The following is a 24,133-nucleotide window of genomic DNA, read 5'->3' as shown; positions in this document are numbered from 1 at the left end:
TGGTCGATCTCAGTATGGTTCTTTTACAGTGTGAAGTATGTAGTACCTCTTTACTTCTCAGCTTTGGACCTCAGTGTTCATGCCTGAGTTCGTGCTCCAAATCTAGGGTAACGCACTTGTAACCACATTGCCTTACTCAGGCTATATGTGGGCTGGGCACTGTCTTAATACATTTCTTCCATACGCTACTGTGAGGGAGTATGAGGGTCAAGTGTGCTTTCAGCATGTGGGGTCTTTGGTGAGGTGTCCCCAAAGGACTTTGAAACAGGGTCATCTGCTGAAGAATAACCTTTAAAAAGTTGTCACACACTGAAGCAGAGATAGAAAGTCACTTTAAAGAAACCACATGTTACTCAGGCAGTTAAGACTAGACTTTAACCTGATTGATTGTACTGACTTGTTTAGAGAACAGACAGGGGAAGTAGAGATGGTCAGCCATGGACTCACAAAAAAGGAGATAGATACAAACACAAGCTGTGTCCAATTAATGATGGGTCACAGAATACAAGAGATTAGGAGTGGATTTCAAGTATTCTTGAGTCAATGGCAAAGCCAGTCTGTCTCAAAGTGGCATGGGTGACATTCATTGGTAGTATTATGGCCTTGGCATATCTTCACTCCTATTGGGAAGACCATCCTATTGAAAAATGGATGTAGGGCGCCTGGGTGGCTCAGTGGGTTAAGCCGCTGCCTTCGGCTCAGGTTATGATCTCAGGGTCCTGGGATCGAGTCCCGCATCAGGCTCTCTGCTCAGCAGGGAGCCTGCTTCCTTCTCTCTCTCTCTCTGCCTGCCTCTCAGTGTACTTGTGATTTCTCTCTGTCAAATAAATAAATAAAATTAAAAAAAAAAGAAAGAAAAAAAGAAAAATGGATGCATAATGTTGTCTTAACCTGATGAGAAGAAGAGCTTGAAAGAACTGTGTTTCTAATTTTCTTCCCGATTCCATGTTTATCAGTCAATGTTCTGAGGGTGACATGACTTCCCATGTTGGTTAACCTAGAGGGTGAGTCATGTAGACTTAAGGGTTGTGGTCCCTTTTGTACTATGAATAGTAAAGTGGAATTCTGATTTTATGCATTCTAAACTCAGTGAGTGTAGCGCACCCCTCAGAGATGGACTTGTTCTTAGTAAACTGATAAAAGAAGTCTGCGGAGCCGGTGAGCAGGCACCAAACTGTTGTGTGGTGAGAGTCCTCAGGATAGTAAATGTTCTCTGAGGCCTCTTGGGAGAAGTTACTTAACATTCCTTTACTCAACATCTACCACCCCCTCCAGTCTACCTTCTTTGAACACAACTGTGCTTTTGTATAGAGAATAGTAGAAGAAACATGGGTTTTGACATCACAAGACCCGGATTTGAATTCATCTTTTCTACTTTGTAATTGAGTAACTTGAAACAAGTTCCCTAACCTCGCTTTACCTCCGTTCCCCCAGTAGCAAAACTGGAGGAATAGTGTATAAAAGACACATACTATCATCTCTGAAAAACAGTAGATACTCAGGAAACTCTTATTATAAATTGTTGACAAGTAAGAAGTAGATTAACCTCAAGAGCACACTCTGGGAAGAACATTCGATTGAACTCACTCCTTCTCCTCCAAATTATAAGGGAAAACATCATATGCTGTTCTAGTAGCAAATCCTTTCATCTCCTATCCCACCCTCGCCTACTCTTTACCTAGCGAGGTAAAGGCCAGAAACCCAGCCTTTTGCTATTTTTACTTTTCTCTTCCCCATTCTTTACACTATGAACTCTTTGAGGAAAGAGTCTTTCAATGGATCTTCTCACTGTCCAGCACAAATGGGAGCCACAGATGGAAGCCCATATAAAATTTTACATTTCAGGGCACCTAGGTGGCTCAGTTGGTTAAGCATCTGCCTTTGGCTCAGGTTATGATCTTGGGGTCCTGGGATGGAGCCCCACATAGGGCTCCCTGCTCAGTGAGGAGTCTGCTTCTCCCCCTCCCTCTGCTCCTCCCTCCAACTTGTGTTCAATCTCTCTCTCTCTGAAATGAACAAACTTTTAAAAAATTTACATTTCTTAACAGCTACACTAAAACTAAAAAGAAACAGATGAAATTAATTTTAGTATTATATTTTATTTAACCCAATATAATCAAAATATTATCATTATAACATATATCAATATAAAGATCATGAAGGTGATATTTCCTGTTTTTGTACTAAGTGTTTAAAATGTGGTGTGTATTTTACCCTTCTGTCTTATCTCCATTTGCACTAGCCATCTTTTGAGTACTCAGGAGCCGCATGTAGCTAATGCTTGTCATTGGACAGCAGGAGTCTAGCACAATTCCTGCAACAGAGTAAGTAAAAGGCAAATGTTCAATGGATGAATTTATAATACTAAGTGCTATTATTACGTCTTCCTGCCTCTGAATAAACTTGTTCTTTTCAAAGTAGGACAGAACAATAAACTGTATTTTGCCTTTGATGTATAGCATCTATACTGCATGACCAACATGACTTAGCATTAAATTTAGAAACTATAATAAAACATAGATCTTAATATGCACATTCTAGTAGGACATGGACTTCACTGTGCTTGTGTAAAATTGTGGCTCAAAAAACTTGCAAGCCCTTTGAAAATAAGTATATGTATATTTTGTTTTCATTTGCATGGGCCATACCTAGTATTTTTGCAGCCTTGTATTATCTGCTATCAGATTCCACAGAATCTCAGAGGCTTGTTTTTAAAAATTCAGTCTAATTATTAACCCATTTCATTGTTCATTGCTTAGCTTCCCAGAACCATGCTCACTTTGCTCAACTGAGATTAATTTGATCAAAAAGACAGTCTGTGCCTTGTGGGACTTTTCCTGTTATGCAAGGTGACCACCCTCACAGCTATCTGGTTAGTCATTTCCCACTATGAACTTCTGCAGCTGGAACTATTGGCTATCCCTTTCTAAGGACAAAACTGTATCTTCTTTCTTGTGTTTGTCCTTACTGCTTTTCAGTATATTCTAATAAGCCAAGAGTATTTAATTTCCCCCACACAATTGCTGACGATCACAACCAGGCAATTTTTCTCTCTCTTTATCACCCAGTTACTTTATGAGAGCATGAAATGGACAGTAGTACTGCAGAGTGATAACCACGGAGGGGTTCGTTCCCATGGCTAACTTACACCACCACTCCACAGTGGTTCCATTGCCAATGTATTTTGCCACTTCATTGCTGAGAATGTCTCTTACTAGGTTAGTATCTATAGTGGATAATAAATTTCCTATAATGGTAGTTGTGTGATGCACAGAGTCATCAATGGGCTCTTATCAACAGCATTCCTGGGTCTCAATGAAACAGAGGGAGAGAGATACAAACAACTCTGAATCTCTCGTGGTCCCCATCAAAGCTAAGTTTTATGGTTTCTCAGACTGAGGAGGAGAGGAGGTAGAGTCTAATTTAAAGCCATAATTGCCCTCCTTTGGATTCTCACAAACAGTGTTCCAGTGATGTTCTCCAGCTTGCTCCTAATTTCTGGGGGAGCTGGGCAGTTTATATTCTATGGGTTTGCTGTACCGACGACCATGGGGCCCCCTCCTTCTTTCAACAATCTTTTATTTGTCACCTACCACATACCTAGCTCAGAAGATACAGTGGGGCCAGATGGAGCCCCTTCCCTCAGAGTGCATGAGCTAGTAAAACTCCTAGAACCTGCATCAATTTCCCTGCTCCGGCAGGGCCCCTTACGGTCCTCACTGGTGTCTCTAACCCCAAACTATCTTGTTTCCAGTTTCCTTAGGAAAAATTGTCCCAATAGCAGTCTCTTTAAAAATCAAGGTAGTTTTGAATGGGGGTATTAGGTATTTACAAATCGGGTGTTTGGAATATTTACACAATTTACAAACTGAATGACATCCGGCACTGTGATGCTGGCGCCTTCGGCCGCTCTGGAAAATCGAAACCATTGAGATTGAATTCAAATAAAGTAATGTAGAAATCTCACAGATGAAGTCCTGTTGCTAAGCAACCTGACAGACTCGCGAGTGGGGACCAACTTGCCTCCCACACTTGACCATCTCTCCCCAGTGGTGGGACGCGGAGACCTCATTGGCTCCCGTGTCCTCTCACTAAACTCCAATTGGTGGGAGAAGCTCTCACTCCGTTCCCGTTGGCTCTCGCCGTCTCTCGCCGCTCCGTAATTGGCAGGCCGGCTCTCGGGCCACCGTACGTCACTCTCTCACCCCACTTCCTCGGCCCTCCAACTTTGTCCCCGCCCCTTCCCCCGCCCTTCCAGCCACGAGGGTAAACCCTAGCAAGAGCCCGCCTCCACTTTTCTTCGATTGGTGGAAGCCGGACCAGGGGGCGGGCGCTGCCGGGTAACTCTGCGGGCCGCGATTGGCTGCTGGAACCACTGTCCGGCCTCCCACCGACTCCCGGCTGTGCCGGAGTCAGGTGGGTCGGCAGCTATAAAGCTGGGGACGGCGGGGAGGCACCGCGTCTTGCCCCTCCGTGGCCCCATCTCTTTTTTCCTGCGGCCACCGCCCGGTCACATTTGGGTGAGTGCCCGGGCAGGGGGCGAGCTGGGCTGCTGCGGTGCCGGGCGGGGTGAATACCGGGCGGGGTGAATACCAAGCGGAGGCGGTGTCCTTGACTAGGCCCAGAGGAGCTCCAGCTCGGTCCGGGGTGGGGGGGAGGCACGGACCCGGCCGGGGAGGATGGGGGCCCCGCGAGCAGGGCCGTGCCTGGCCTCCCCCGCCAGGGGCCCGGGGCCGACTACGGCGGGTTTGACGAGGGGCTGGGGAGGGGAGAAGGCGAAAGGGCGTTGAGGGCCAGGGTTCTAAAGACACAGCCAGGCGCAGGAGGTGCCGGGGACGTGGCTGTGATCCCCTTGAGGCGACCGGGGCTGGGGAGGCGCCTCAGGAGGGGACGAGGAAGGAGCTAGGCTGCCCAGGCGTTCCCAGTGCTTTGGGTTAAGGGTGGGCGCCGAAGGATGGCGAAGATCGCATCTAATTAGGTGGAGACTTGTAGGTTGGCAGGGGGTGTGTCCTCTTACTGCCACATCTAGAGAGTGGCCGCGGTGGGGGAAAGGGAAGTGGGCGAGCATAACTTTTCTTCCCCAGCTCAGGTGCAAGAAAGCATCAGACCCGTGATTTAAGCTGGCCGAATACTTGGGCTGTTGACTGCTTCAGTCGGCTTGCTTCGCCTCTCACAGATTCCTGCCTCCCACCTTCCCGCCTCTATATTTTTTATGCCCATATTAAAGAAAAAACGGGTTTTCTTGGTGTTCTGAAGTCCCTTACCCCTCCTTCCTGCTAAGAGCTTCAGGGTCAGCCTGACCTGATATGACGTAGTGGACAGGCCCCCACAGGGCCTTCACACACAGTGGGTTTTGGGTTAAGCCAAGTATAGGGTGTCTTTGAAAAAAGTGTGTTCTTCTTTAACCAGGGGTAGAGAAAACAATTACTCTGACCTACGCTGGAGGAGGGATTTGGACAACAGGTTGTCTCTGCTTGTTGTTTGCCCCGTGGCCTTGGCCTTAGGCCATCACAGGCTTCTTTCACTGCCCACCTCTGCCACAGCTCCTTCCAGCTGCTGATGTTCTTGTCAGCCTGCTGCGGTGGGATGATGTGCTCTGGCTTCTGCTGAGTAACATTTGCTCTGTCACACTGATGAATTAGAGCAACAATGGCAGGATAAATGACAAAAGTAAGACAAATGGAAGTGTTTGTATAGTTAGCAGGTTTTTTTCCTTTGGAGATGGCGTTTGGACATCCATTGTACAGATTGTTAGAGGGCAAATTGAAAGTCCTTCACATGGATCTGTTCAAATAGTTCTTTGTATCTTGAGACCTCTAAGCGGTTTGTGTTCTTTCTTGGAGCAAAACTTTCTTTTTAAAATTTCAGTTATTTTTTGTAAGGGTAAGGAGGCCAGGGATAGCGTATTTTATGGGAAAGAAGAAAGACTTTATTTTCTTGGTGTTTAACCTTTGTAGGTCTCTTTCTCCTAAATTTGTAGGTTTGCCCTTTATTCAGTTCTAGTTTAATCAGTAACCCCAGTTCTTAGGAAGGTGTTTCCAATGGGGAGAAATTACAGGATATTTTGTTTGGGACCATAGAAGGCCACGTCATCTGCTGGCTATTTCGGAGCCTTGCCTTTGATTTTGTTTTCTTCTTACATATTCCTCCAGAGAGATTTTACATCTTGTTTTTCTTAACTGTGAGATGGACCTTAAGATTTTTTTAAGATTTCATTAATTTCAGAGAGAGGGAGAAAGTATGAGCAGGGTGATGGGCAGAGGAAGAAGCAGGCTCTCTGCTGAGCAGGGAGCCTGATGTGGGGCTTGATCCAGGGACTGTGGGATCATGACCCGAGCCAAAGGCAGATGCACAACCTACTGAGCCACCCAGGCATCTCAGACTTGAAGATTTTTTGATTGAGATTTTAGATAGCTTTTCTGGAAGGAAGTGCAAAACCCTGATATTGATGTAACGTGTATTTCCTCAGTGACCCAGAATTATTTAAAACTGTAAAGCAGTGGAACTGAATGAGGGAAGATACAGTTGAGGCTCTAGTTTGAGGAATTTGATGGGCTATGCATCAGAATCTGTAGTTTCATATGGAAAAGAACAGTCTTAAATTTTATGTTGGGTACTAACAAACCAAATATCATAGAAGAGTGTGATATTTTTTTTAAAAGATTTATTTTTTAAGATTTATTTCAGAGAGAGAGGGGGAGGAGGGGCAGAAGGAGAGGGAGAGAGAATCTCAAGTGGACTCCCCACCAACCACTGAGCCCTCTTACAGGGCTTGATCTCACAACCCTGAGATCATGGCCTGAGCTGAAACCAGTTGGACGTTTAACCAACTGAGCCACCCAGGCGCCCTGTGTGATATGTTTATGTCTCTCAGGATGGTGGTACAGATTCAAAAGGTTGAAAACATGTTACCCAATCTAATGAGAGGATAGTAGGACTCAACTCTTAATAATCTATTCATTCTGAGGCTTTCAATATGTGGCAATGCTCACTTGCTTTCAATTGAGTGTGGTTAGAGCAGTAGAAGAAGAGCTAATTTTTCAGTCTTCATCTTTGCCAGTTTTGTGATTAGGGATGTGTGCATATGGGAATGATGATAAGAACAACCAAATGTTGTCTTATTCCATTTGGATCCCTTACATTTTTCAGTAGAAAGCCAATTTTCTTAAACACTTTCTGGGCACTCTTTGGTGCAGCGCTCATTTAAAAAAGTGATAGCAAAAAGAACTTACTAACGAGGGCTGCTGACAGGTACTCAAATCTAAAAGGTTTGTCTTCTGTGATAACTCCAAATTCAGCCCCTCAGAAAATGGCAGTTGAATGACCATTTCTTCAAGATCTCAAAGAGATTTCAGAAGAATCAAAATACAGCCCTTCTCCCAGCAAGAGTCTAGGAATCAAGTGTGGCTAGGAATACTGCCCCTAACTAGCACTGTTTTTACTTATTTATTTATGTTAAGATTTTATTTATTTATTTGTCAGAGAGAGAGAGAGAGCACAAGTAGGGGGAGTGGCAGGCAGAGGGAGAGGGAGAAGCAGGCTCCCTGTAGGACTCAATCCCAGAACCCTAGGATTATGACCTGAGTTTAACGCAGACACTGAACCAATTGAGCCATCCAGGCGTCCTGACTAGTTTCATGTTGACAGTAGACTATGAGGACTTCGTGTGGATGACATAGACCTGCTGTAGAAGTGCGGGGCCCTCATTGGAAACTTGAGGAAACCTTGGAAGAGGTAGCTTAGAACAGGGCCTCGAAATAGGAGTAGAATTCCTAAGCAGACCAGGAGCTCTGGGGAGAGGCAGGCATGTGCGTTTTTTCCAGAGAGAACTAGAGCCAAGGAGGGTACAGGCATGGGCAAAGCCTTACTAGCAGTTTTGCTTGCTTGTGCCTAGGGAGAAAAGGTTGCCAGCCCTTTCTTATGAAAAAGGATGTCCCGATTTCTCTCCTGGTGTAGTGAAAAAGATGGGCAGGCAGCTGCTTCTGGTGGTCCATGTACCTACATGGCTGCTGGGCGCATTTCTCTGATGACTTGTTTGAATCAAGGCTGAGGAAGGATCCAGAAGAAGGAATTCAGAACTCTGAGCAAACCCCAGGAGGAAGCATCATTGCATGAATCTGGCAGCCCTAGCAGGCTCCGCAGTCTTCAGTTTTTATCTTTGCCAAGCTCAGGGCCCCTGTGCTGCGGCTCCCGGCGCTCAGACGGGCTTTGTGCTAACCTGCCCAGCCGCTTGCGGTTCCCTAACTGCTTCCTGACCCGGTGGCCGGCCTCCATCTGACTCTCTGAAAAGACCTTCTGTTAGAAATAAGCTGATGACCGGCTGGAGACTTTGGCAGAGCAGTTTCAGTCAGGATAGAGAGCCCTCCTAGCTGCTGCAGACCAGGAGGGAAAGCCCGGTCCCTTTCTAATGGACTGTTCCCGCGAGTGGCGCTTACCGCCTCCGTTTGCATTCCTGGTCTCCAGGCCTGTCCTTCTCCGGAGAGCTTCGCTAACACAGCTGTCCTCTGTGAACCTTGGTTTCTCTTCTGTTTCTTTCTTCTTTGCTCTAATGCCCTCCTCTCCCTTTCTCCTCCTCTTGCTTCTCCTCTCTTGCCCATCCTGTCTTTACCCTCCTCTTCTCTCTGCCCAGCTCTCCCCACCTAAAGCTCCCTCCAGTTGAAATAATCAAAATTGAAAGAGGGAATATTGGCAGTTCAGGAGAAATTTTATTGATGAAAGTAGCGTCAAATGCATATACGTACATGGTTTCAAGAAGAGATATTACTAAGTTATTTAAGTTATTTAGTCTCAGCATGGAGGGGGAATCATGTAGTCTCCGGTTAATCCGGCAAAGGCAGATGCTAAATTTGCCAATAATTAAGTGGAGAGCAAAGGTAATCATGTTTTCATTAAACATAGAAACTGCTGTCACAAGGAACAATCCTCCAGACCAGATGGACACAAAAAAATGCTCCAGTGTCCCCTTCCCTTTTTATTTCCACATAATTTAAATGATACTAAAGCTTAATGCTCTTTTATCTTGATATCATGTGCTTATCTTTTTAATACAGTCACTGTAGGGAAAAATCACTTGGAAAAGGTTGGGGAGGGTGGAGGTCGATGCAGTTGAAAAGTAGGAACAGAAGATTAAGTAAACGAAGGTAATTAGATCTTATTACAGAGATTAATATTTTGTTTAAAAAATACTAAGAACCAGGGTAATGGTGTATTGGTGCTTTATATTACGAAGTGTCACTCATATATTTTATCTTCTCAACCATCTGGGAGGGTAGGTATTAGCTGCGTGTGATAGATGAGAAAACTGAAGCTCAGAGGGGCATACATTGCTAAAGCCAGAAGCTCCTAAGGGTAGAGCAAGCTCTTTTGTTTTGTTTTGTTTTGTTTTAAGATTTTATTTATTTGAGAGAGCACGAGTAGGGGGGAGGGAGCCGAGGGAGAAGCAGCGGGGTCTGAGGACCCCAGGATCAATGCCCAAGCCAAAGGCAGACGCTTCACCAACTGGACCCCTCAGGCGCCCCCAGAGCAAACTCTGGAATGTGGGAGTCTCATTACTCTGGAACTTGCTCGTCCAGTCCAACTTACTTATATTCCTTTCGTTCAATTCATTATAATTCAAATTTAGTAAAGACAACTAACAGCTCTCCTGGCGATGCATTTGGTTTCAAGCCAGAATCAGTGACAGGAGCTTCGTCTGGCAGTTCGTTACCAGGACTGAACCTACCACTGTAACTCCTGAAATAAGCGGGGTGGGGTGGGGGGAGTTTTATAAGCTTTAAGTATCATTTTTCTAGGCAGAGTCAAATTCTGTTCTATGCAGTGTAATTGGACAAGGAATTGTTTACTTTAACTTACTTTGAATTGGAGTCATTATTTGAATTTGTGTGGTGATTGATGACTTTAAAAGAAGTTCTTATTTGAAATTCCTAGTGCCTGAAGGAGGAAACACAGTGACAGACCTGGAGACTGCAGTTCTTTATTCCTCACACAGGTACGGCATCCTGTTATGCTGCTAAGGAACGCCTTCCTCTCTCATGGAAGGGGGAAATTTAATTTTTATCCCAGGGCAAATGGCCACTTGTGTGCCCCGCACATTCTTAAAACCTATTAACAAAGTTTTGTATCTTTAAATATTAGTTAATGCCATAATGCTTTGGGAGACTGGCCAGTTTTGTGATTATTAGACTGATGTTTGAAATCTAGAAACTAATTTTTTGACATTTTTAAAGATAAAATTTAAAAAGAAAATTTACACATTTTATTATAGAGTCCCCATTATCCTGCCTAGTTTTTGTTTTTGTTTTTTTTTAATTGTGGATACAAGCCTCTTAAAAATAGTGAAGTACCTTTTTATCAGCAAAAAGTTGAAAATATATGCAGGTAACTTTTTAAGCTGTCAGGTTTTTAAACTGTATTTGATTTAGAATTTTTTTTTTTTTTTTTTTTTTTTTTGCTATTTAGTGAATGACTAGAATGCCCCATTGTGTATGGCATTCACACTGTAGTGTGAACATCTCAGATCTTCAGCTGGCCTTTTTCTTTTTCTAAGTGTATCTGGCCTACTTCAGAGAGCATTTGAGAGGACAGGGTAAGAGCATACACTTACTAGGGTAGTTAAAAGTAAAAATTACAGATCAGAAACTATCAAACTTTTTATTGTTCGAAATGCCATGGAAACAATTACTTCCGTGTATTAATTTTCCATTCTTTTCCAACTTAATCTTACTCCACCTTAATTTTAACCAAAAGCCAACTATTTCAAATTGCACAGCTTTTTATTAGGAATATAATGAGGACATCTTGGCTGCAAAACTCCTCAGAGAATGAGCAATATTGACTGAATTAGAAAATGTAAAAATTTTTTCCACACCAAGCTCAGAGTCATGATTCACTTCCAACCTGTTGAGTGTGGGTTAAACTACGTTTTCTTCCCCCAAATGAAATAAGGCACTTACTTAACCTCTCAGAAGTTTAAGCATAAAAGTTATGCCTTGTTTCTTAGGTACAATAATATAAGAACTGATCAGAGCTAGTCAGATTATGGTAAATATGGATTAATTCTGGAATCAAAGCCTTTCATTGTGGCCTTTAATAAACTGTTCAGAAGATTGTATGTACATTTTATTTCCAGAAGCATTTCAGGCCTCTGGGTGAGGGACGGAAGACCACACTGTCCTCAGTGTATTTAGAGCAGTTTGAAGAGTGGGAAGAATCCCAAGTGGTAACCTTGTGGGAAAGGCTGGGAAAGTGGGTAATACTATTGCCTCTGGTTTGGTGACTTAGAGGGTAGCATATGGGAGGGGTTCTTCTTATAAGGATAAAGACTGGTCTTTGGTTTTTAACATGAGTTGTAGAGCTCTTTTCCTTTCTTTTTCTTTTTCTATTTTATTTTATTTATTTATTTGACTGAGAGAGATCACAAGTAGACAGAAAGGAAGGCAGAGAGAGAGAGGGGAAAGCAGGCTCCCTGCTGAGCAGAGAGCCCAATTCGGGGCTCAATCCCAGGAGCCTGAGATCATGACCTGAGCCGGAGGCAGAGGCTCAACCCACCCAGGTGCCCCCTGTCGAGCTCTTTTTTGTGGATTGTGCAGAGGACTTAATCTTGTTTTACTGTAAACTCAGAATCTGCCTGGTAACATTTAGGAGCATACCAGAGCTTTGATGACCGGTCTCTGGTCTAGTTCTCCTGACCTACTGCTTGCCTGCTCTACTCACTAGGCCTCACGTTTCACTTCAGGACTTCAGGAAGTTAGCCCAGCTTTTCCTACATCTTTGTACCCTGCCTTTTTCGATGTTGTCCACCCTGTTGAAAATCTACCACTGTTTGCTTCTGCAGAGCTTTACTGACTACTCCTTACTCATTCTGAAGATTCAGGGCAGCTCCAGTAACCGAGAAGCCTCTCTTCCTACTCCTTCCCTTGCCTCCAGGCTGGGTTAGGTAGTTCTCATAGCATAATGTGATGTCTCTGTTGTTTTCCTTGGTTATTATTAGGTGTTTGTATCACCTAATAACACATGGAGAGGGTGAATATTTGAAAGGGGAAAGCTTATCTTCTATGAAACTTACCCACAATGAATCTTGGAACACTGAAAAAATTGAAAAGAATAAAAATAAAAAGGGGAAAAAAAACTTATCCCAAATGTTTGGCATGTAACATGTTGTCATTGTTTGAATAAATGAAAAAACATATAAATAAGATTCTTATGTTTAGAAGGAAGATTCAGTGGTATCCCTTGGGACCTTTAACTTAGATTTTATGATTATATTTCTAGGTGCTTATTTTTTAGGTTTTACTATACTTACAACTTTTTTTTTTTTTAAGATTTTATTTATTTATTTGACAGACAGAGATCACAAGTAGGCAGAGAGGCAGGCAGAAAGAGAGGGGAAGCAGGCTCCCTGCCAAGCAGAGAGCCTGATGCGGGTCTTGATCCTAGGACCCTGGGATCATGACCTGAGCTGAAGGCAGAGGCTTTAACTCAGTGAGCCACCCAGGCACCCCAATATACTTACAACTTTAAAAATATATATTTATTTGTCAGAGAGAGGGAGAGAGCACAAGCAGAGGGAGGCAGGGGGAGAAGCAGGCTCCCTGCTGAGCAAGGAGCCTGATGTGGGACTCTATCCCAGGACCGTGGGCTCTTGACCTGAGCTGGAAGGCAGATGCCTAACTGAGCCACTCAGGCATCCCAGGACACTTACACCTGATGACCTGTGGGCTAAGCGTAGATGACATGATCTAAGGATACCTCTCTGCTTTAGATGTTCTTAAGATTTCAGTAATTAACTCACCAAGGCAGTAGTCTATAATTTCATTATACCTAATACTATACCAGAGTTTGCAGAGTGGTAGAGGACAAATGACATAAACATAGGATTGGACTTTTCATTTTTAGGAGTCAAAGTAGTAGTTGGTAAATGCTAAAGAACATTGGTGAACCAGTAGGACCCAGGTAACTCTTATGAGCCAATTCATTAGGCAAATGAAGACCTGAAATTCTGCTACGTAAGGAGCCCCTTCCAATTAATGTGATGCCTAAAAAGGAAATTGAGTTGTTGAAGTTTAAATGGGGAAAACATTCTTTCTCTAAAATGAATAGGCTGTGTCGTTCTTCACACCCTGACAACTGTATATTTCGGCTGGGTTCTGAGTAGACTGCCCGTGGAAGTACGCAAGGGAGAGAGAAGATGGGAAGGCGAGGCCGGCTTGTGTCAGTGGAGGCAGCAGGAAGGGCTGGGGTGGGGGTGGGGGGAGTGAGGGACGGGGTCGGAGGGGCAGGTCCGATCTTGAGCTCAGCAGCAGAGGTGCTGGTACTGGTAGATCCGGCAGCTTCAGTAGGAGTGTGAGCTCGTGGGATCCAAATAACCACATTCCCCCTTGACTCCTCTGGTCCCACCGAGCTTCTAAGCATTTCCCTATATTAAATTCTCCACTGTTGGAAGTATCTAGAATGTCTTCTCTTTTTCTGATGAATACTGTCTCTAAAGAAATGGAGACGGCTCTGATAGGTTATGCGACTTGCCCATATGCACATAGCAGTGTTCTTGAGTGGGTAGCACATTTATTTTACTGTTAGTAAGTAAATCTAGACACCACTGAAAGTATTGACAGCGTGGCAGCAGTCCTTTTTTTAGTGCCCTTTTAAAAAAGAAACAGGTGGCTTTAAGAGATATTTTCTAGATGCCACACAATTAATATGTGGATTACCAGTTTTCAAATTTGGCTTTTTCCCTGATTTAGAAGCTAAGTGATACCTTGTGGTTCTGTGGTCATTTATTTTCTATAGACTAGCTGTAGAAAGTATAGAATATTGGCATATGACCCTGTGATGAGTCCTGGAACTTATTTTTGCTTAAAATTTCCATCATTTGGGTTTTAGGTGGGGGACGGGGTCTTCTTTATGATAACGGGGGACTTGTGGAGATTTACTTGGTAGACTTCTATAGTGTGGATTTTCTACTTGCGGAGATTGTGTAGATCATTAGAGTGTGACATATATTTATGATGACTGGCTGACTGACTGATTTAAACTTCCTTGGATGGCCAGAAATAGATCAGGTACCTGAAGTCTGATTTGTGGACCATATTACTAAATTGTCATTGTATTTTATCTTACAGTGTTTTACAATAGAAGAATCTTATTTGAGTTTTCTTTACTTTTAATAATCCCGTCTTAAATCTAAAGAGACCTAGGTGGGTTTTTTGTTTGTTTGTTTGTTTTAAAGATTTTAAAGTACTCTCTCCCCCGAGTGTGGGACTTGAACTCAAAACCCTGAGGTAAAGGGTCACATGTTCCACTGGCTGAGCCAGCCAGGCACCCCTGAAGAGGGCTAGTTTTAAGTAAAGTGCAAATCTTTTTAAAAGACAATAATTTTAAGTGGCAGTATTCCATTCATACTGTAATCGCTACTTTCACATATTAAAATTGCCTCTAATACAGTCAGTGGTATTGCAATAGCATATGATGAAAGATGGTAGCTACCATGAGCATAGCATAATGCAAATAAAATATGCCGTACACCAGAGACTAATGTAATGTGTCAACTACACTTCGATTAAGAAAAATGTAAAAATAAAATTGCCCTAAATAAAATATGCTAAACTTTAGAAACTAAATTAACATTTCAGGTGGTAGTTGAACTTCTAGTGTTGATTTCCTAAGTTTGACAATCTGGAATTTGTAACCTAAAACAGTGTTTCTTCTTATTTCTTTCTAAAGCTCTTTCACCATGCCTGGGTCACTTCCTTTGAATGCAGAAGCCTGCTGGCCAAAAGATGTGGGAATTGTTGCCCTTGAGATCTATTTTCCTTCTCAATATGTTGATCAAGCAGAGTTGGAAAAATACGATGGTGTAGATGCTGGAAAGTATACTATTGGCTTGGGCCAGGCCAAGATGGGCTTCTGCACAGACAGAGAAGATATCAACTCTCTTTGCCTGACTGTGGTTCAGAATCTTATGGAGAGACATAGCCTTTCGTACGATTGCATTGGGCGTTTAGAAGTTGGAACAGAGACAATCATCGACAAATCAAAGTCCGTGAAGACTAATTTGATGCAGCTCTTTGAGGAGTCTGGCAACACAGATATTGAAGGAATAGATACAACGAATGCATGCTACGGAGGCACAGCTGCTGTCTTCAATGCTGTTAATTGGATTGAGTCCAGCTCTTGGGATGGTATGTTACATGTTACTCTGAAGAGATGCTCCTTGAGGATATGTAGGCCCAAATGACCTTTTGGTGAATGCCTCACGCAGACCTACCAGTTATGCTTGTTTTAATATGGTCAGAAATATAGCTCTTTCAACTTACTGATATATAAACTGGTTATCTTTATCACATAGGACAAAATTATAAAAATTTAGATTTTTTTTCGCTTTGCCAAAGAAGGGAAAGCATATTTTAGGAAAATAGAAGACTTCAGTGTATACATATGATACTTACAGTGGTGATCACCTTCTTGTGTTATTAACAAAAATCTTTTTCAGGACGGTATGCCCTGGTAGTTGCGGGAGATATTGCTGTGTATGCCACAGGAAATGCTAGACCTACAGGTGGAGTGGGAGCTGTTGCTCTGCTAATTGGGCCAAATGCTCCTTTAATTTTTGACCGAGGTGAGTGAGTGGGAGAGCATTTCTTTTTTTATTAGCAATGTATGTTGAGGAGGTTGAAAATATAAATAGAAGCTAGTACTTACTAAGTGTTCATTAAATGCAGGTACTGCCTGCTCAGTGCTTTATATGTGTTAGCATAGTTGGTCTTTATAGCAATTTTATGAGGTACGTAATGTCATTCTCATTTTACAGAGCAGTAAAATGGGTTTGAGTAATAAAGAGTAACTTGCCCACAGTCATTCATTAGTCACAAGTTTACTTTGTTTTCAGTTCAGTAGAGCCCTTGTGATCTCTCAGTTGCAGATAGGAGACTTATATAAGATGTTGTATATCAAAGGAATCTTAGGCCTGTCTGTGGACACTGTTATGTTTCATTTCAATTACATGTCAGTTTCACCTTGTGATTTCCATGCTGCAGGTGGCAAGAGTTGACTAGATAGTTTAGGAAGGTCCCTAGATAATGCATTCTGCTGACTACCATACAGTCATCAAGGAGCAGAAAAAATACATATCATCTTCCTTTTTTGTTCTAATAGGACTTCGTGGGACACATATGCAACACGCCTATGATTTTTACAAACCTGATATGCTTTCGGAATATCCTATAGTGGATGGGAAACTCTCCATACAGTGCTACCTCAGTGCACTAGACCGCTGCTATTCTGTCTACCGCAAAAAGATCCGTGCCCAGTGGCAGAAGGGTGGGTTTCATCCATGAGCCTTGGTTTGGGTATCTGTTGAGGGCAGTGTGGTGGGCTCTCTCCAGTGAGATGCTGCTTTGTGGGCATCCTTCATTAGTGTCCTCGAACTATTTCTACCTCACCCACCAGTCTGCATTTCCCCACAGATTTGGGGCATGTGTAATTTAAGGATGCAGGGAAGCTTTGGAAATGAGGTCTATCTATGTAAAAACACTTATTTAAACCTACCCTGGTAAAAAAAAATCAAAACTAGGGTAAAAGTAAGAAACTTGAATTTTTTTCATCTTTTGAGAGAGAAACTTTCACAAGGCTTTAGTTTGCAGCTGTGATCCATAGTTGACCCTAGTGAAAATAAATTACTGAAGTGACCCTCTTTCTCCCACAGGCTGTTTGCAATTGACCTGGGAATTCATACTTACTTTTCCAGTGTATCCATTAATCTCTGTCTTTAATCCTGGAAAATTTCTTGAGATACTCAAAAGGACAGCATTTGAATTAGTGCCATTAAAACACACAGAATCATATAAATTAGGATTTTTTGTTTGTTTGTTTGTTTGCTAAAGATTTTATTTATTTATTTGACAAAAAAAGAGATCACAGGTAAGCAGAGAGGCAGGCAAAGGGTTGGGGGTGGGTAGCAGGCTCCCTGCTGAGCAGAGATTCCCGATGCAGGGCTCGATCCCAGGTCCCTGAGTCCATCACCTGAACTGAAGGCAGAGGCTTAACTCACTGAGCCACCTAGATGCCCCAGTTAGGCTTTTTCCATAGACCAACTTTGCTTTATAGAGGTTGTAGGAGAGGGTTAAAGTATTGAATAATGTAATAAGATTCATAGTGGCCCTGGAGAAGCATTGTTGCTGTTGTGTAAAGTGTCATACTGTTTGTCAGTATTGAACAGGGCAGTGATTTTTCTTACATTATTAGGCCCCACAGTGAGAAGTACACTCTACCTTGTCTGTGTGTGCTAAACTCACCCCCAAAAATCATTAAATTACTTCTAATGCCACAAGTTATGCAGTTCGCTATTTTCTATCCTATTCTATTTCATTTAAAAAATACCCTAAAGTTAAAAAAAAAAAAACGTATCTGGCCCCAACCCACTAAATTAATTACAGACTCTTAAGACTGAAGTTTGAGGGCGCCTGGGTGGCTCAGTGGGTTAAGCCGCTGCCTTCAGCTCAGGTCATGATCTCAGGGTCCTGGGATCGAGTCCCGTGTTAGGTTCTCTGCTCAGCAGGGAACCTGCTTCCCTCTCTCTCTCTGCCTTCTTCTCTGTCTACTTGTGATCTCTTTCTGTCAAATAAATAAATAAAATCTTAAAAAAAAAAAAAAAGACTGAAGTTTGAAAGCAGTGATGTGGGGCGGGGATGTTGTTCTATTCCTGGATGTCTTTTTGATAACGCGTTTTAAGTCCTAGAGTTATTTCATTATACAGTACATTTTTGGTTGCTATTTAAAGCTAGAAGAACATCCTAGCCTCGGTCTAAAATCAGACTGCAAAAGTTAGTGTTTTAAATGAATTTCATCATTTCTTTGGGTTTCTTTTTCAGAGGGAAATGATAAAGATTTTACCTTGAATGATTTTGGTTTCATGATCTTCCACTCACCCTACTGTAAGCTGGTTCAGAAATCTCTAGCTCGGATGTTGCTGAATGACTTCCTTAATGACCAGAACAGAGATAAAAATAGTATCTATAGTGGCCTGGAAGCCTTTGGGTAAGAGAAGTTTATTGGGATTTTTTTTTTTCTTCTGTTTGTGAGTATTTTATCTGTCTGTTAAACCACTCTTTTAATAGTTGTGAACATTTTAAAGTTAAAAGGATCTTAAAAGTATCTAGTCTAAGCCCTTTATATCATCAGTGAAGAAACTGAGTCCCAGAGAGGATCCCCATGAATTCTTTAGTCATCTCTACTCATATTTTCTGATTTCCTCCTGTTAGATCTATTCCTGTTGTCACCATGATAGCAGAGCCTCATGAGTCCCTGTGTTTACTATGACAGCCTCTGAAATCTCTCCCTGCCTCTGGAGCCCCTGTGCCCATCCTGTAGCCACCAAGCTCAAGTCCTCTTTCCTGCTCCTTCCACATTTCCCGGCGTGTAAGGCTCCCTAACGCACCAGGCCTGTGAAACTCATTCTGTCCCTTCTACATTTAGTAAAATTCTTTTCAACTTTTTAAGACTCAGCTCCTGCAACATCCTGACTTTTGTAACTAAATAGACATGATGGTGGACTTGTAGTAGTAGTGTATGTTCTGTTGGATGATGACAGAGCTTTCGTGAATTTATTGACCCATGAGAATTAAGTTGTCTTAACCTGATGATAAAAAGCTTTGACAGAAAGGACCATATGTGTGCAACTAATGGCAATTAGCTTATTGCTGCTTGGCTTTTAATAAATAGGGAAACCAGATCGTATGCACAGATTAGAATATTAGTGACATTAAGTAATATAATAAAAACAGTCTTTGAACATTGTAAGATGGTCTTTTTTCTAAATCTTTCAGGGATGTTAAATTAGAAGATACCTACTTTGATAGAGATGTGGAAAAAGCATTTATGAAAGCTAGTTCCGAACTCTTTAATCAGAAAACAAAGGCATCTTTGCTCGTGTCAAATCAAAATGGAAATATGTACACCTCGTCCGTGTATGGCTCCCTTGCTTCTGTCCTAGCGCAGTAAGTACCTAGTTCCGCTGCCTAACTCCTCTCATTTGGGGCTGCTAGATTTGGAATACAAAGCCTGGTGGCCCGCATGTTGGTGGCAGGTCACAGATTAACATTTTCTTTCCAGGTTCTCTAGCCTACCGTCCGTTGGCTTAAAGTATGAGTGGGACGAGGCTACAGTTACTCCTGAGCTCGAACGTTCATACCGGCCCTCCTGGCTGCTCTCTGCAGTCATCTCATTCTTGACCTGCACTTGAGCGTCAGTCCCTAGTTGACAAAGTCACTTATTCTGTGTCGTAATAACTCTCATAAGCCCCATCATGCCCAAAGAGACAGAAGCTCTTGTTTTCAGTCTGCATATTGCAAAGCTTTAGGTCAGCTTCCTCAGGCTATGGGATGAATTTCTACTCCCAGCTTCGGTCTTCCCACACATTCTAGTTTTGGATCAGTGAGACTTTTTATTGGTTTTTACTTTTATTTATTTATTTGTAAAATTTAATTATTTATCTGAGAGAGAGAGAGTGGGCTCCAACTGGGGGAGGGGCAGGCTCCCCACTGAGCAGGGAGCCCCACATGGGGCTCGATCCCAGGACCCTGATCTGGGCTGAAGGCAGCTACTTTACCGAGTGAGCGACCCAGGCCCCCCTTGGTGAGACTTTTCAATAGCTTTTCTTCTCCCTACACAGGCACTCGCCTCAGCAGCTGGCGGGAAAGAGGATCGGCGTGTTCTCTTACGGTTCTGGTTTGGCTGCCACCCTGTACTCCCTTAAAGTTACGCAAGATGCCACACCAGGTAAAAGCCCACGCTGCCCGCACAGCTTGTCAGGAGCCTGTGTGCTAGGGGCTGAGGCTGATTCAGCGGGCTTCTCGGGGGCGCTGGAATCTGTCCCGCAGAGTGTTCCTTTTGTGTCTTCTTCACTTTCACCACAGCCAGATTCTTACTCTCTGAGAATCTGCTGTGACTGAGTAAATGGCAGGGTAATGTCTGCATTAGGATCTCTTCTTTCCTTTTTTTCCAAGTCAGAAAAAAGATGTATAGGGAGCTTAAAAAATCTTTGTATGGCGTTATGTTTGACTTCTTCATCAAGTTACTTTAATTTTTATCTTTTTTTCTCTCATTTTCTTTCATTCATAAAGCATTTATAACCAGGGAGGTGATGCAGGCAGGGAAAGGGACTGTGTCCGTCGAATGCAGCAGCTGCTGAGTCTCGTCACATGACTGAGTAACACCAAAGCTTTCCTTGTTGGTTTGGTTTTATACAAGATACCTTATTTTTATACATTTATGGTCCTGGCTTATATTCCTGAGCAGGAAGGAGCAGAAACATGGAGAAAAACTGATGAAAGACTTGGCATTACTCAAATACTGTGTCATGGATTGACCATGGACAAGTTATTTATAGTTTCAAATCCCATGTTTCCTCATTTGCTACTGAACAAATGTCTAGTCAGAGATCACAGGAAGCTGCTTCAAACAGATACCATTTTTTCTCTTAACTAAACAGTATCCGGTAGTTCTATAAGAAATGAAGAGTTGTTTTTCCTTTTGGCAGCATCTTGTTCATGTTTCAGGGCATGCTACTTTTGTCTTTTTGTCTTTTTTTTTTCCCCCCAAGATTTTATTTATCGGAGACATCTGGGTGCTTCAGTTGTTAAGCATCTGCTTTTAGCTCAGGTTATGATCCTAGAGTCCTGGAATCAAGCCCCACATCAGGCTCCTGGCTCAGCAGGAAGCCTGCTTCTTCCACTCCCCCTGCCTTGTGTTCTCTCTCTATGTCAAATAAATTTTTTAAAAAGCTTTAAAAAAAATAATAAGATTTTATTTATCCATTTGACAGAGAGACAGACACAGTGAGAGAGGGAACATAGGCAGAGCAAGTGGGAGAGGGAGAAGCAGGATTCCTGCTGAATACGGAGCCTGATGCAGGGCTCAATCCCAGGACCCTGGGATCTTGACCTGAGCTGAAGGCAGATGCTTAACGACTGAGCCACCCAGGCGCCCCTGTCTATTTTTCTTTTAGAGAGAACCTGAAGGGGTGTGGGGAGGGACAGAGAGAGGAGGGAGAATCTGAAGCAGGATCCACACCCAGCGCAGAGCCTGATGTGGGACTCAGTCTCACTACCCTGAGATCATGACCTGAACCTAAGTTACTTGACACTTAACTGGGCCACCCAGGTGCCCCTACTGTCGTCTTTTAATTTTGGGATTTACTGTTTTAGGGTCTGCTCTCGATAAAATAACAGCAAGTTTGTGTGATCTTAAATCAAGACTTGACTCAAGAACTTGCGTGGCACCAGATGTCTTTGCTGAAAATATGAAGCTCAGAGAGGACACTCATCACTTGGGTAAAAATATTAAATTGTGTTCGAACATCTTGGTACCCACCCAGAAGCCTACCAGGGGGCGCTAATAACCTGAAACACATTACTTAAAGATAAGGGTGTCCAGGCTTGACTCCGTACTAATCCGATGTCAGTGAGAATTGTGGGGAAATGGGCAACTTACTATCTCTGGTTTTACCGGCGAACTTGCAAATCATAACTAACGTTTCACGTCCTTTGCCTTTCCTTTAGTGAACTATATTCCCCAGAGTTCCGTAGATTCCCTCTTCGAAGGAACCTGGTACCTTGTCAGAGTGGACGAGAAGTACAGGAGGACCTACGCCCGGCGCCCGGCCCCCAGTGAGGACACCCTGGGCGAGGGAGTTGGACTTGTCCACTCAAGCACAGCCACGGAGGTGGGTAAAGCTTGTAGTTTTTTCTCTCGGCCTCTGACAGGGTGAGAAGTTTCCATTCCCAGGTCCCAGGTCTCAGGGCTCAGGAGACCTGCCTCTGAGCCACGTAAAGGAATGTGGATAAAGCAGAGTCCCTCAGAGCAAGGGCTCCAGCACTGGCTTCCCACTGTGCCATTTGCTAGTTGTATACAGTGCTTGGTGCTTAAATTACTAGCATTTTTAAAACGTGGGGTTTATCGGCTCAGCACAGAGTGGATCAGTGCATCGTCTTGCTTCTCGCTCTTACACCAGTTAGGTGGCTAGTCAGCCACGAGTCAGAGCGGGGAAAGCCAGAGTGCCAGTTGGAATGCCGTGTGTACTTTGTATGGTGGCTCGCGGTGGCCGCTCTTTCTCTCCCGTGTTGTGTGTTTGTGTAACTTCACTATAAAGAACAGCTAGTTAGTTCCTTCCATGGAAAACTCTAGAGAATGTACATTTAACATAAACCTCTCCACAATTGTCCTTTCTCAGTTTTTTTTTTATTAGAACTCAGCACCATGACTCTTTAAAACAAAAGAAAAACGCCTCTTTTCCCTTTGATTTTAGCATATTCCAAGTCCTGCCAAGAAAGTGCCGAGACTCCCTGCAGCAGCAGCAGAGGCCGAAGCAGCTGTCATTAGTAACGGGGAGCACTGAGACGCTGCTCTGAGCTCGAAGACTGCGGGGCGGGGCGGGGCGGGGGGGGGTGAATGGGAACAGTTCTGGGAACGTGGGATGTCTGGGGACAATTTTAAAGGATTACATGTTGCGTAACTTTTTATGTGACTGACACGGAGCCTGGAGAACTGTCGTGTTCTTGGGAGAGTCTCTTTGCTCAATCCGCTGCCATGCTTCCGCTTGTGGTCTAGCCAGAGCTCGGTGTCCAGGAACGGTTAAGGGCTCTGGAAACATACCTCTCTGGCCATTTGTGTGCATGAAGCTTAGTTTTTCAGTGTGGTATGGTGAATCGTGTGCTTCAGGCGGGGAAAGCAGAGGTACTGGTCTCCAATTTTAATTTTTTTAAACATAAGAATTTTGTACTTTGAACAAACAAGCTTACTGAAAGTACCTGCGGTTTTTGAAAAGAACTTTCTAGTTTTGGGAATGTAGTCTTCGAATGTGTTATGCACAAACCCTGCTTAAAAATGGCAAGACGCACATGCTCTTTTTCTGTCATTTAGAAACCCTGAAGAGGGAGAAGGGGTGGGATGGTAACACTGGGTCTGGAAACTGAAATGCCGCTACCAATCCAGGCCAGCGGTGACGAGTTCTCGCAATGACCTCTGGGAACAGAGAGACGCTGGCATCGAGCAGACGTCTGCTCAAACCACGGGGCACGTTGGGAAGCTCCGGATGTCGCTCTGGTCTGCTTCGGAATCCCTGGTCCAAGGTGGAGTGTCAGTGGAGCCGTGTATGAGGAAGTTGTTGCAATCCTTCTTTGCACCTTATTTTGAAAAATAAATAAGGCATTTTTCTGGCTGCCTTTTGAAAATTTTAAAACAAAATGGAAGGATGGGGCGCAGGGCATCATTAGGTTACCTCTGATGCTTCAGTGTTACGCATTCAACTTACAGACTGACAGCCGAAATTAATGGTGTAAGTATTCTCTTTCCTTGAGTATCTTTTCAGTGAACATTAAAAAGTACAACCCAAGTTTTGTATGACCAGCCAAAAAAAGTATTCCATTTTGAGGTCTGAAGTAGGATTTATAAAGCATTTTTTCAGACTTTCACCTTAACAACAACAACAACAAAAAACTATCACATGGGATGAATAAGCAGACTGGTTAGACAGTTTTGTAGATCTTCTTGGTGCTGAACTATGACATGAGCCTTATAGATTGTAAAATAGAGATAGTTGGAACTAATGTACAGAACTAAATTTTTTAAACTTTATTTGCTGTTAAATTCTGTGAAGTTTCAGTTATCTAAAATAAACTTACATGAATACGAACTGTAATGTTTCAGATTGCAAGTAATACGTAATGTAGTGTTTGTAAAATACTCTTGTCTAATATTAACTAGTGGTATTTTGATTTGTACAGTCATGATTTGTTAAAATGACTTCATTTTAACATCCACTGATGTAGATTAATAATGTAAGTTCACATTTAAAGATTAATGGGGAAATGGTGCATGTAATACTTTCACAAGTATTGGGAGTTTGGTATGTTTTGAAAAGAATAATTTAACTTTTGGGTGTCGGGAAATGGGTTTTTCTCAAAGTCCATTGCCGGCAATGGGCAAGCCTAGTAATATTGGCACAGAGCGTTAACTGTACACCTTATTAACAGTGAGGTGAATAACTTTGAATAAAGTTTTAGAGAAATATTTCAGATATTTGTGTATTCTTTTTCCCTCCTAAACTAACAGTTTAGGCAAGAAATCAGCTAATAGCTGATAT

At 42.9% G+C, this 24,133-nt stretch overlaps 1 protein-coding gene across 3 annotated transcripts; it reads left to right on the top strand.

The window, feature by feature from the left end:
• The first annotated feature begins 4,371 nt into the window (after positions 1–4,371).
• On the top strand, positions 4,372–24,060 carry HMGCS1 (3-hydroxy-3-methylglutaryl-CoA synthase 1). Of its 3 annotated transcripts, none has more exons than XM_004737932.3 (11): positions 4,372–4,520; positions 9,928–9,988; positions 14,719–15,176; positions 15,488–15,613; positions 16,150–16,314; positions 17,865–18,030; positions 18,819–18,989; positions 19,664–19,770; positions 21,198–21,323; positions 21,552–21,715; positions 22,298–24,060. In XM_004737932.3, exons 3-11 carry the CDS (start codon positions 14,729–14,731, stop codon positions 22,385–22,387), a joined length of 1,563 nt encoding a protein of 520 aa, XP_004737989.1. In that variant the 5' UTR covers positions 4,372–4,520; positions 9,928–9,988; positions 14,719–14,728; the 3' UTR covers positions 22,388–24,060. The 3 variants fall into 3 exon arrangements, 2 of the variants coding, with proteins under 2 accessions (XP_004737989.1, XP_004737990.1); XR_006606605.1 differs by lacking the exon at positions 4,372–4,520 and having other exon boundaries at positions 22,298–22,692; positions 22,724–24,060; XM_004737933.3 differs by lacking the exon at positions 9,928–9,988 and having other exon boundaries at positions 4,385–4,520.
• The last annotated feature ends 73 nt before the right edge of the window (positions 24,061–24,133 follow it).

The sequence above is a fragment of the Mustela putorius genome, unplaced genomic scaffold (genome assembly GCF_011764305.1).
Source record: "Mustela putorius furo isolate JIRA1106 unplaced genomic scaffold, ASM1176430v1.1 tig00000407_pilon_pilon_pilon, whole genome shotgun sequence".
NCBI classification, from domain to species: Eukaryota; Metazoa; Chordata; class Mammalia; order Carnivora; family Mustelidae; genus Mustela; species Mustela putorius.
The sequence above is the reverse complement of the archived record's forward strand: the minus strand, read 5'-3'. Positions and strand labels throughout refer to the sequence as shown.